The sequence below is a fragment of the Rhipicephalus microplus genome, chromosome 7 (assembly GCF_043290135.1).
Source record: "Rhipicephalus microplus isolate Deutch F79 chromosome 7, USDA_Rmic, whole genome shotgun sequence".
In the NCBI taxonomy this organism is placed as follows: Eukaryota; Metazoa; Arthropoda; class Arachnida; order Ixodida; family Ixodidae; genus Rhipicephalus; species Rhipicephalus microplus.
This window is the reverse complement of record NC_134706.1, coordinates 122,743,452-122,756,335: the sequence shown is the minus strand read 5'-3', so window position 1 is coordinate 122,756,335 and position 12,884 is coordinate 122,743,452. Positions and strand designations below refer to the sequence as shown.

The following is a 12,884-nucleotide window of genomic DNA, read 5'->3' as shown; positions in this document are numbered from 1 at the left end:
AGCCATGAGCGCACGGATATAAAAACGCGAACAAGTTTGAACAAGCCTTGATTTTTTTTTTTTTTTTAGTTCGTTCTTCCGAAGACGCGGCGCGCCAGTCTGCGCCCGTCCAGACGCGGTTGTAAATTGCATAAATGAATTTTCATAAAGCATTTTTGCTATTTTCTTTCTTTGCCTATCTCCAACAACGCACACGGCAATAAGCAGCAGCGAAACATGGTAGCGAAGTTCGATTGAAGGCGGCCACGACGTAGAGCAAAGGTTGTTATCAGAATTATCAGTCTGAACTATTATCGTAATACACGGCTTGCAGAAAAAAAAAACAATACGCGAAAAAAAAAACTGACAAACGCAGACGGCGCCGAATAGCAGACGCGCTTATACGAATAGACGATTTATACCTACACACTTCTTTTTACTCCTTTTTTAAACACGCCTACGAAAAAAAATCTCCCACCACGGCAAAACAATTTTCTAGGTCAACCACGCGTGGGAAAAAAAACAGCAAACTACGGTTTTCGAGGCATCGTAAACGTGCCTTCATTCGCGAGCAGATGCAGACGAATGAAGTCCACAAACCGCGTTTCGCACGGAACAAACGAAGCTCGCAAAATAAACATAACACACGTGTCCCACACAAATATCGAAGCTCTCTCGAAATAATAGAACGAGAGCTCTCGCCGTCTCGGGAAGTCATGCCAAGAAAAAAGGCGCCACGAACCATGACGGCATTCATTGATTCGCAAACCCGCGCCAACGCGCATGGCAATGGCAATGAAAAGTACGCGAGTTGAGTTACCTGCTCTTCTTCCTTCGTGCCCTGTTCGAGGAGCTTCTGCTCTTCCTCGACCATGCGGTCGGTAAGCAGCGGCTGATCGGCGGCGGCGGTATCGGAGGTAGCAGCAGCCATGGTCACTGCGGCCGTGACCCTGAACGCGCGCGCACGCTCGTTGCGACGATGGACACTCGTGAAAGAAGAGGTCGACGTGCACCTCTTCCCGACGTCTCGACGAGAAGCCACAAAGAGCGCCCGCAGAGTTCAATCGGCTATCTCCCACGACCAACTAAAACATAACTTTTTTCAATGAAACGTACGACACACAGTGAGACGAAATTCGCGACAGTCTGCGAAAAAACGCGCGAAAGCAGTCACAATTTGGCAGCAAAAATAAATACACTTGAAAATGGTGATTTGTCAAAACATAACCCGTTCAATTTTTAGTATTATTTTTATTTTATTACGTACTTAATTTTGCTGTATTATTTTAGTTTAAATAAACAAGTTTACTTTTATTAAGCTCCGCATTTTGTTACCATGACAACGTGAAAACAGCAGACGACGGGACGCCGCAGCAGACATGGCAAACCTTTTGCGCGTGAAATGCGCTGTTATCGGTAATCGTGTGCACTTATCTCATTCGTATTTACTACAACTACTGTGATTAAACGCTGTCGACACGCATTAACTGCGCTCTGATGCTAACAGCATTCATTTGGAAGAGACTGCCTCGTTCTTTCAGGAGACGCCGCAATCGGCAAGACGGCTCTGATACAAGTGTTTCTGCACGACCGCAGCTACTTTCCCAAAAACTACTCAATGGTGAGCTATAGGATAATCATAAAGCTAGGAGATATACCTGGAGGCTATCTCCTCAAACATAAGTATTAAAACCCTAAAATGTTATCGTCCTGAAAACCCGCAGACAACCGGAGTTACACTTTCGGTCGGCAAAGTCAACATACCGGACACCAAGGATGCTGTCGTAAGTAATGTAGTGCTATCCTGCGTAGTGGTTTCATCTATGCGTTATCATTGATGAGTCATCATGGCGTTGTTAACTCTGTTATTTGTTTCTATCACCATTAATCGGAACCATGCATTCCATCAATTGGAATATATATAGCCGTTCTGACAGGTCTCAAGTTAGAAGGTGGATTTGTTGGAATCTTACAAGTATGCCACTTTATAGGCCATATGGAAAATTTTGCAACTGATTATTGCACCTCACTGTTCATTAGATTGATTGATATGTGGGGTACGTTTAACGTCCCAAAACCACCATACGATTATGAGAGGCGCCGTAGTGGAGGGTTCTGGAAATTTCGACCACCTGTGGTTCTTCAACGTGCACCCAAATCTGAGCACACGGGCCTACAACATTTTCGCCTCCATCGAAAATGCAGTTGCCACAGCCGGGATTCGATGCCGCGACCTGCGGGTCAGCAGCCAAGTACCTTAGCCACTAGATGTTCATTATAATAAGCCATAATCTACCAGACTGAAATATTTCGAAGTCGAGCGTTCGGCGAAAGTTCGTATGGTTAGGCATTGAATGAGACGAATCACGCTAACTGACCAAGTCTGGTGATGATCTGACGTTTCGTAACCGCATACGGGCTTCTTGTTCACTCAGCTGGAAGCCGTTCTCAATCATGCAATAGCTACGTGATGTAGCGGAGCGTGCGTAGATGTAGCAGGCATAGTCCCTGTTGTGATACTCATTGTAGCTGGCACTGACTGGATAATTAGAGATTCTATGAGCCGGCGAGATCATAGGTTCTTTTCCTTGGCGATGACAACGGCATTGTCCCAGTCGATGGCGCGATTATGTTCATGCGACTGCTCAGCAATGACATTTGTCGTGCGACTGTAATTGGCGACGTCACGTTTGTGCTCCTCGAGGCCCATATCTGGAGAACTTTCCTGCCTCGCCAATGTACACTTGGTGGCAATCAGCACACACTATCTTGTAGACGACTCCTGGGAATTACTCACTTGGCCCATCTTTTACATTAACAAGCTGGTTCCGGAGCTTGTTCTAAAATATTTCAATTAATTTTCAGTTCACTCTGATTGGGACGCATTGCTAACAATCTGTATGACCATGTTGCAATTTTCTTTTTAATCTGCTTGCACAGGAGCTCTACCTGTACGACTGCTCCGGGAAAGAAGTCTATCTTGATTTTGTCCAGGAGTTGGCGAGTATTAATTGTACAGTAGATATACGATCACAGGCAAAGCAGTAGCCTAGAACAAGCCTCGATACTGGTTTAAGTTTGCATAATTTTATTTCAGTGGGCAGACGCACCCCTGGCCATAATAATGTTCGACACTTGCAACGAACCTTCATTCCAACATGTATCAACGTGGGCTTCAAGGCTCTCGAAGAACAGCACTTGTGGTCCCAAAATTGGTAAGTGAATCCCTTGGCACTTGGCAAATGTGAATATTTCGCTTCAAGGGAAATATCTGTTGCAGCCAACACTCGATACATATAAGTTATAATGTTTTTTATTATTATCTGACCATATATTCCCTGCTTTCATTGAAATGCAGGTATCTTGTGCCGGAACTTTGAAACAAAGAAGTTTTGACAAGTCAGAAGCGAATTCGGGCAAATCTTGAGGCACCAATAATAATTGTGCAACAAGCTCACCAACTTTTAAAACTATAGCTATGTCTTAATGTTGCAACCTGCTGGAGAGACGCACAGGAAGAAACGACTTTATAAGTTGTCATAAATTGTTCCACTGATATATTCTTTCCACTTTGAATTACAAAATCTGCTGCAACAGCCAAGTTTTAATAATTGCCACTTGTCGGCAGTAAGTGACATGATCCTCCAGTCGTAATGACGCTTTGAGGATTTAAGAATATGCATGTGTGCCAATATTTGCACAACTGAAATACTATAACATGAGTGAAAAGAGGCTCACAGTGTAGGGAAGTTTCCCAAGTATGCTTTGTTTCGATGATGTTCAACCATGCAAAGAAGTCAAATTGAGGTTGTAGACAAAAAAGCAAAGTTCGAACACGCAAATAATGCATCTTAGTTTCTGTGCGACTCAACATCCTGGCACCTTTCAGCTGGTACACATGTGACCGAGGTAAACTTCGTTGCATTGAATGTACTTCATGTTTTCATTTTACCATATCTGCAAGCAAAAGTGCCTGCTATTAAATATAGGCGACATTTCAATGCACATGTGCTCTATCTTTGGTCTTCTTGGGACTCTTTAACTTGATTACAGTACGACGTTATGACGGCAATAATCGCTGGTTGAATTTAACTTGCCTGAAGTGCAGAGACTTTCAAACCTAGGCAGTTTAATCAGCTCACTTAGCACTACAAAGGTAAGACGGCACAGATCTTGTGCCAATAATTGGAAGTATTGTACATTATTACAATGTCTTGGTATGCGTACTTTGAATGCAATGGAAAATTTGCTCTCTCGCTTAACTGCCATGAGACAGCAGCCAAAGTATACACAGCATCCATAACAATCTTATGTAAATGCAACAATGCCACATTTCGCCTAGAGTGTATGCAGAACTACTGCTTATACACGCTAAGCAAAATACAGTTCTCTTATTAATGCAGCACTTAAATGGGCACTGTGCATACAGTACTAAATATTACTAAAATTAGGTAAAAGAACACAAAATTTTTTTCATTCGATGACAAGGTTCTGTAATAATACTTCATAAATGTGACCTCGTAGGTTTGCATAGCTTTTTCTCATCAGTGTTGCATTCTGACTACACTGTCGCAGGCGTCTTGGTGGGAACCAAGGCAGACCTCAAGGAACGTCGCCGCGTTTCTTCCAAGGAAGGTCAGGAGATGGCGGAGAAGATCGGTTGCCACTACGCGGAGTCGTCGGCGGTAAAACAGAATTGACACCGGAAATTGACTGGTGTCGATTCTTTTTGTCAGTGAAAATTGTGTGAAGGCACTTTTATGCTGCCGCATTAATTATATTTCATCAGTGCACCAAGCGTCTCAACACACATGCCAAAATGATGACATGTTTTAATGACAGGCAGGATTTCTAATCTGCCAGAAAAGGCATAGACTGGTTATGTACAAATCAAATTTGAGCATTGGGACTGTGACTACAGTCGCACAGCTCAAATTCAACCATCAAGACATCGCTATGTTATAGCAATGCACTTGATTGGGCTGGTTGTTGCATCGTAGATGGGTAAAACAGTGGTTAAGGTGAGATGGGCTGTGTCTCCCTTTCATACCATCTTGATCACTGTTTTATTATGAATCATTAGGTTCATTCACTGAATGATTCTCATGAATTGAAACTCAACATCAAAGCCTCTAGTATGACATCTGTGTGCAATGGCCCAAGATAACTGTGTAACATTACTGCAAATCTGGGCTATCAGAGGTAACGTTCGCTCCGATGCAAGTGTTCAGGCCGATATTATACCAATACGAGATTAACTGAAGGCTGTGAAAATGAAAGTGCGTGCAATACCTAAATCAAATTGTCAAGCGTCATTCTGCAAGCAGTGCACGGGCGGCATCGAAAGTTCTGGGACACCGGAATTCGAGAAAACTTTCAATATCACAGCAACTTGCGACTGTATTCGGTTGAGTTGCATAGCTTATCGTTGGCACATTGTAGAAATCGCCAGACTTCTAAATTCAAGGCTGCTGTCTGGAGCATCAAGACTATTCAGCGTTTTCTTGGGTCTCGTTGTTGCTAAAAATTTGACACAAACTGTAAATACGCACCGCATTGATGCCATTTGCGCGCACGTAGATGACATTACATTGAGAGCTAGATTATTTACTCACATAGAATCCGTCGAGCTACCATATTAATCCAACCAAGTACCATTCACACTTAAAAAGTAGGCAGGTGCTAATACTCGAACACTTCGTATATTCAAACTTACATCTTCGTGAATTGAACTGTTCGTCATTTTCAAATTGTCAAAAGGAACGAATAGGTGTATTATACTTGGCGACAACTTTTCTTAACATTGAAGCGAAAGCTACGGAGGCGTAGCTTCTGCACATGTTGCACTACGAGAAGTAGTCGGTTTTGGCGCGTGTCTCGTAACACTACGGAAAGTGATGAGGGCGCACCATCAGCGTTTCATGTAGACGCAGATGTCGCTTAGCGTTTGAGGTGCACGTAAAAAGGCAGGACTTTTTCACGAATTCAAAAATATGATGTCACAACGAGTAAATTAAATACGACTATCTTAATGGTAAGAGCTGCATCCTGTCTCAAATAGCTCCACATAGAAAGGGAGAACTTGTATAGCTCACGGCGAAAATATGGGCGCTCTTGTGGAACTACATTCACTGGCTGTAGGATGCACGTGATTTGGCTCTGTAGCCTTTGCTCTAAAGCCAAGAAAAGTTGTCGCCGAATGTAGAACACATACCCTTTTGTAAAGATGGTTTCACTGCAGTGTAGGAATGCTTTGCCATGAAACACTTACTCGTTAAAAAAATCTAGATTGTCGTGAAGTACCACTTCAAGATTAAAGAAAACATCTCTCACTCACATCGATTTATAACTTCTTTTAGTTTAAATGCTTGCCATATGGACTTATATGCTCCAAGAATAGTAAACTTTAAAACGTTACGTACTTTATTAGTTTTGATTCTCATCCTACTGCAACTCAAGTTCCACTTGATAGTTGCTTCCACTTTACTTCAAACCAAAAGAAATGACATTTGCCCATGCCTTGTTCCAGCTTCAAAAAGACTCTGCAGGTTAGCTGGATCAAGACAAATATGGCCTTTTTTTTTACGATATTCAATATATACCATACTTGCACACAACATTTCTTGGCAATGCAGCGAAGGCAACAGAGCCAAATAGCCCGTATCCTGTCAATAATGAATGAAATCTCACAATTGTGTCTATTTATTGCGTGAAATACGAAAAGTACTGTTTTTATTTTTGCATGTAGCTTTTTGAGATAGGACGCAGCTTACACCAGTAAGATAATTGTACTTGTTTTAATTTATACATTGTCGCTTTGTGCTTTTGCACACGTGACAAAGCCGCACTCTGTGATGTGCATCTGCAACGCCAAGTGGTGTCTGTGTCGATGTGAAGTGCTGATTATGTGCAGCCGTCACTTTCCACTGCTTTCGACAGCAGTGAGAAACACGTGCCATAGCGGACTGCTTTGCGTAGAAGTACATGCGTTGAAGCTCCGCCCTCCGTAGGTTTCATTTCATTGCCAAGAAGAGTTGTCCACGAGTATACTGGAACTATTCCATTAAAAATTATTCGACCAAATACCTATTTGCTTCGAACGTAAAAATTCACTATTCGTACGTCCTTAATCACCATTGCTGTCAGTGTCCTTACACGAGAACCTACCCACTTGCAGAAGGAAGGCGAAGGCGTCCAGGAGCCGTTCTTCTATCTCGCAAGCCAGTGGCACAAGACGCACAACGAGAGAAGCGAAGTGCAAGACGACGAGGTCTTGTGAACAGACCGCACACAGCACTGCTGCATCGATACTTTTCGGAGCGCTAAGTTCTATGGACAATAAACTAACATTGAAGGATGAATTTATGATGTGGGAGAAATTTGTGACGCAACTACAAGCAGACACCCGGTGAAAAAACAGTGTACAATTCCCATGTGTTGACTGCGAGATCATTAAACAACACACATGGGCACACTGTAGAATCCCACTGTTACGGAGACTGTTGCGCTGCTAAACATCGGGGCATGGGGAAGACTGGCACAGACACATTTTGAGGGAGGCGAAATGCAAGAACAGCCACATTCCTAAAACGTGGTAGAGAAAGAGCAGAGTGGCGTACGCTGGTAACACAATCGTACTTTGCACCTATGCCCCGTTGCGGTGGTCTAGTGGCTAAAATACTCGGCGGCTGACCCACAGGTCGCGGGATCGAATTTCAGCTGCAGCGGCTGTATTTTCATAGAGGCGAAAATGCTGTAGGCTTCAGTGCTTAGATTTTGGTGCACCTTAAAGAACTCCAGGTGGTCGAAATTTCCAGAACCCTACACTACAGCATCTCTCTTAATAATGTGTTGGTTTTGGGACGTTAAACCCCACATATAAAATCAACCAATTACTTTGCACCTAGGTCTGTTTCGACTCCATTACTACTACTGTGTTTATACAAGCAGTTTGTAAGAAAAGCATTGACCCGGATGGTTCTGTGTATTACTAATGCTGAACACAGGCTCTGATGCACCATGTCCTAATATTAAACATTTTGACAGAGGTCAGTCTGGCTGGGCAAAGATATTGCAGATGCTGACATGGCTCCAGTTTCTAGTTGACTCCTATGTTTCCAGACCTGTTTTGTACTTTGCTACGAAGGTTGGCAATAATATTTGGGGTTTTACGTTCCAAAACCATGATGTCATTATGAAAGACATCGTAGCGGAGGAGTCATCATCTGGTGCACTTTTAACGTGTGCTGACAGTACACAGACCTCCAGCGTTTCGTCTCCGCCACCCTGACTGGGATCGAACACACGACCCCTTCTGCAGGGTTGACTGTATTGGTTGCGGAAGCAGCATAGTTTCTTCTATCGTCATTATCCGTGTTCTCACGACAATTATGGAAGAGCCAAGGTGAGAGAAGAAACACTGCATCTACGACCTGCACCACCAACACCTGTGGAAGGGACTGAACAGAAAACAGGTCTTTCTAAAAATGGTGGCTGGAGCCATCTCGGCATCTATAATGTCCGTGTCACCCACAGTTCGTTTCATCAACATTCATCAACACTTCCCTGCTATGTAGCCTTGATTTAATTCTGGCAGTCTAATTAAATTACGAAAATTAAGTGCTAAAGCTGCATGCAGTGGAGGGCTTAAAAATAACTTTGATCGCCCGAGTGTTCCCTGGGCACGTGAAAAAAGAAAAACACTGCACAAGCTTTTTTTTTTTTCCATTCTGGTCTCATCGTTACACAACTGCAAAAGCTATCAATAAAACCTACAACCTCTCTGCCAGCGGAGCGCCACAGATATGCCACCAGAGGCCACTTTCAGTATGATGCTAAGTAGGACAGTTCAACGCACCGGTTCACTTACAAATAAAAACCGAGTCCGGGCTCATTTATTGACTATAACACAGCGCGAACAAGAGGCTCGCAACACTTCAGTCTTCGTCACCGGCCTTTCCGTTGCCGATAGCAGCTCTGGCAGTAGATGGTCACACTCCGCTTGTGGTCCACAGGACTGGGACCCTTCCCGTACTCGTGATGCCACTGAACCCGGGGCCCCTCAGGGCCCGGCGTGTTGGTGTTGCATGTCGCACACCGACCACACAGCCGACAGATCCACCGGCCCGCGGGCACGGACTTCATGCCCACACAGAAGCTGTGGTAACCCCGATCGCACCTGTCACAGAACATCATCTTGTCCTCGTTGTCGGTCGCCATGCAGACGTTGCACATCTTGCAGTCCATGCACTGCCACCGATACGACTTGATGGCAGCCGCCATCTCGGGCAAGATGTCGAGGCACGTCACGTGACCGACTTTCCCACACTCGGAGCACGATATGAGCTCTTCACCCTCCTTTGACACATCTGCGTTGGCGCAGACCTTGCAGAAGTTGGGCCCCGTTGCGGTGCTCGTGTCCATGTCGGATGCGGGCGAACTGCCGCCACTCGAACTGCTGCAGGAGCCCGAGTCCGAACCCGAGCTGTCTTCGGATTCGGATTGGCTTCCGTCCGAACCGGGGTGCGTGTAGACGGAGCCAATCTCCTGGGGTGGCCCGTAGAGAACAGTGTTTATCGGCAAATACTTGAGCTCCTGCGGAGTGTAAACCCGGTAATGGTCCTGGTACTGCCCTGGTATCAACGCGACGGGGTACCGGCGCCGGTTGGCAGGCATTACTTCGACCTTTGGTATCTTTTTCAAAGGGTACTGGATTGTGAATGTCTGGAGATCAAAGCAGGAACGCCGCTCCTCACGGCGTTCCTCGTTGAGGTGCTTGTTGTACTCTGCCGTGGATGCAACCGCCTTGCGAACGAAGTCCGCCATCTTGCACTTTTCAATCGACACGGCAGAATAGCCACGGTGCTTCTCCACAGTGTTCTGCTTGTCACGCTCACGAATGTAGTTCACGTACTCCTGATACTTTTCGGGGTAGTCACGCATGAACAGGTCAACCACATCGTCGGCCCGAAGAGCGGTCAGTCCGAGGTCACACATAGTCATTGTCACCACACCGTGCTCCTTGAGAAACTCCTTTTCATCGAATTCGACCGGCCTTCGGACGAGGTCAGGATGTTTTCGCTTGAATGACTTGACATTTAAGAACTCGCACACCTGCATAGGAGAAAAACAAAAGTCAACATCACTAAAAAAAAAAAAGAAGCAAGACAATGTGCCAGCATACTTATGAACCTGTGTATGCGGCTGTAGGATCGAAGTGTGCACTCTAAGATGATCGGTTTTAGAGCTATCACCATAATATTGCTCTCAATGTGCTCTGACTGGCTGGGTAAAAAAATGCAGGCAAGCAGTTGCTTGTATCACTGAACCTGTGAGCTGGCAAACAAGCCAACACCACTGCAAAAAGTGATAGACTCGGAGTATGGCTTTCATTTCGAAATGCTGCAACTAGACATGCTGCATATAAACAGTGGCTAACTTTTTCTAGCATAAAATTCCTAGCAAGCGCTGTCTCTCTTAGAGATATTTTAAATATGCGACCTATCTTCCCCTCCCATCATTTTTACTATTCTATTGACTGTTTTTGTTTGCCCAAATGAATGCAGTTGATGCATGCATATTCAATAAAGCATTTATTCAGAAGCAAAGGTGTGCATTCTTTATTCTTAGTGACTTTTCTGCCACCATCTTGAACTTTGATTTATTACCTAGCAAGGGCGCCCCCTCTGAACCTTGTCAAATCATCCTTTACAGTAGGGGGGGCACTTGCTCAGGATTTTATGGTAGTCTTAATAATGCTGCACGAACTGATGCAGACACAACTAAGCTATGCTTAAGAAAAAACTGCCGAGTGCATTGCACAAGATTGCGGAGATGATGCCACGCACAAATATATGGCCTTACATGCAATACTTATGTGTACCCCCATAGTGTCCAAAAAATATCAAGTAACACCAAATGCATCCCTCCACTTTTGCCTTCTCTTTCAGCAGTAGCAGCAGCGCCACTGTGGTTCTTGCCTGGAAAATACGCACTTTACCCACAGTCGTAAAAACAGCGTCAATCTTCTGTTGTACCTGTATTTGCTAACACTGGCAAAGCAGCTTGGCATAACGAAACTTTTTCAACACCACACAGAAAGGCTCAAGCGCGACTGAGCACGCACCAACCGAGAGAACAACCCGAAAGCGGACAAACAACATGGCACTTGCGTTTTTAAATTTCACGTCAGCAATTTTTCAAAATTTGTAACCACCGTCACGGTTTCCCGAACCAGCACTGGTGGAAGCCGAGGAAAGAATGCCCACACATCTCGGCCAAGCAAGCACTTTCGACACGACCGCAGAAGCATCTCACAAACACCCTGAAACGGCGTCGAGTCGCACCTGCTCCTGAAGCATGTAGGCATCGCCGCAGTCCTGCGGCCAGTGGTACTCGAACAGCTTGTCGGCCGTGATGGTGGTGGGTGCCTCGGACGTCACCTCGTCGTCCGAGAAGCGCTTGCGGCCGCTGCTCTTGACGCTGCTGCCGCTGTTCTGCGAGTCGCAGTCCACCACGGTCGGCGCGAAGCTCACCACCGGCGTGCGCTCCCGGTTCTCGCCGCTCGAGTCCGACGCCGCGGCCGACTTGGCGGACGGCGCTTCTTCCGCGCCATCACCGGCGCCGCACGACGCCGACGGCTCGCGCTCGTCTACGACAGCTTCGTCTTCTTTGGGCGCCGTCGAACCCGCCTGCGTCGCAGACCCCGACGGCTCCAGGTTCCAAGAGCTACGCGTGTCCTCTTCGAATACGGCGACGCCATCGGCGGTTGTCCCTGGTCGTCCCGCGTCTACCGCACCGGCGTCGGAGAGCTGCTCCGGTAGCGGCGGGGCCGTCGATTCCGAGACCGCGGACGAGGTCGTCGTTAGGCTTAATTTGGGTGCGTGCGGCTGCAGAAAGGTACCGGCTCCCGACGATGTAGTGTTCTCGTTCGATCCCCGTAAGTCCGCGTCGCCCGCTGCCGGTGTCTCTTGGCTGTTGAAGCTCGGCGTGGGCCACGCCTGACTGCCGTCGTCCGCCGACATTTCGCTTTTCTTTGGTTTGAACTAACACAATTTCTAAAATTGGTGGAGCCGTTGACAACAAGCATTAAAAGTTGGTTTCGGCGTCGCGACCATGACCTACTACACTCCTGACCTGTTCAGATAGCGGGGTTCCTATGGGAGCGCGTGTCCCCGCTCTCGTTCAATCGCTCGCCGTAGGTGGCGCTACCTATAACCTGTTCGTCTGCTACTGTGCGGCCGGCAGGAGGGCGACGGACTGATACCATGCGTCTGCTTCTGTGACAAACTGCCTATACGTGTGATTGTTTTTTGCTGAAAAGGCTAACGTGTGCTATGTGTTACATTTTAGTAGTTAGGCTATACTGGTTGATTGACTTCTAAAGCTGTATATTTGCGTAGAAATGTCTTGCTGCATGGTTGTTTTTGCCATTCCAGCCTAAAAAAACTTCAATTTAGTATTCATAAAGCTTTTGACTAATAATGTACTCATTGGTAATAGAATATCAAACTGATTTTAGGTTGTTTAGGACGCGTCAGGTGAAACGCAGTGCCCCTGTTGAGCACTTACCTTGGACACTCGCCCTGGACAGGTGTTACACTTGTAGTCAATTGATAGAAGAGAATAATGCACATACGCCCACGGACGCATATCAAGGAGAGACACAGGAATTGAAGCTTTAACTCTTACTGTGACCTACACAACAAAAATTGTGCGTCAAATTTCGCTACGGGAGTTTGTCTGCTGGAACGGGGAGCGCTGGCCGATGCGCGTTTCTATGATTTTATATGTCCGTGCGATGAGACGATATGGTAAAGGCAGTGATGTGCCTATCGAGGGCAACACATTGCGACCCCAATAAAGTTTTTATCGTCATCATTATCATCATCTTGTCGAGCATAGTT

General features: G+C 45.9%; 3 protein-coding genes across 4 annotated transcripts in view; 1 reads left to right on the top strand and 2 right to left on the bottom strand.

Moving 5' to 3' along the window:
* LOC119179085 (lymphoid-specific helicase) overlaps window positions 1–1,114 on the bottom strand; it is a 47,367-nt gene extending 46,253 nt beyond the window's left edge. The window contains exon 1 of the mRNA XM_037430162.2: window positions 800–1,114. Coding sequence (XP_037286059.2) covers window positions 800–910 — 111 coding nt within the window. The 5' untranslated portion in view covers window positions 911–1,114. The remainder of the gene's footprint in view (window positions 1–799) is intronic.
* Window positions 1,115–1,300: 186 nt separating this feature from the next.
* Window positions 1,301–7,340, top strand: LOC119179688 (intraflagellar transport protein 27 homolog). Of its 2 annotated transcripts, none has more exons than XM_037430804.2 (7): window positions 1,301–1,395; window positions 1,521–1,600; window positions 1,704–1,763; window positions 2,920–2,979; window positions 3,077–3,194; window positions 4,555–4,664; window positions 7,157–7,340. In XM_037430804.2, the coding sequence occupies exons 1-7, from the start codon at window positions 1,359–1,361 to the stop codon at window positions 7,256–7,258; spliced, it is 567 nt and encodes a 188-aa protein (XP_037286701.2). In that variant the 5' UTR covers window positions 1,301–1,358; the 3' UTR covers window positions 7,259–7,340. The 2 variants fall into 2 exon arrangements, with proteins under 2 accessions (XP_037286701.2, XP_075725736.1); XM_075869621.1 differs by having other exon boundaries at window positions 2,920–2,992.
* A 1,499-nt stretch (window positions 7,341–8,839) lies between these two features.
* On the bottom strand, window positions 8,840–12,114 carry LOC119179706 (PHD finger protein 10). The gene is made up of 2 exons (XM_037430823.2): window positions 11,325–12,114; window positions 8,840–10,092 (listed from the first exon to the last, which is right to left on the bottom strand). Exons 1-2 carry the CDS (start codon window positions 12,000–12,002, stop codon window positions 8,926–8,928), a joined length of 1,845 nt encoding a protein of 614 aa, XP_037286720.2. The 5' UTR covers window positions 12,003–12,114; the 3' UTR covers window positions 8,840–8,925.
* Window positions 12,115–12,884: the final 770 nt, after the last annotated feature.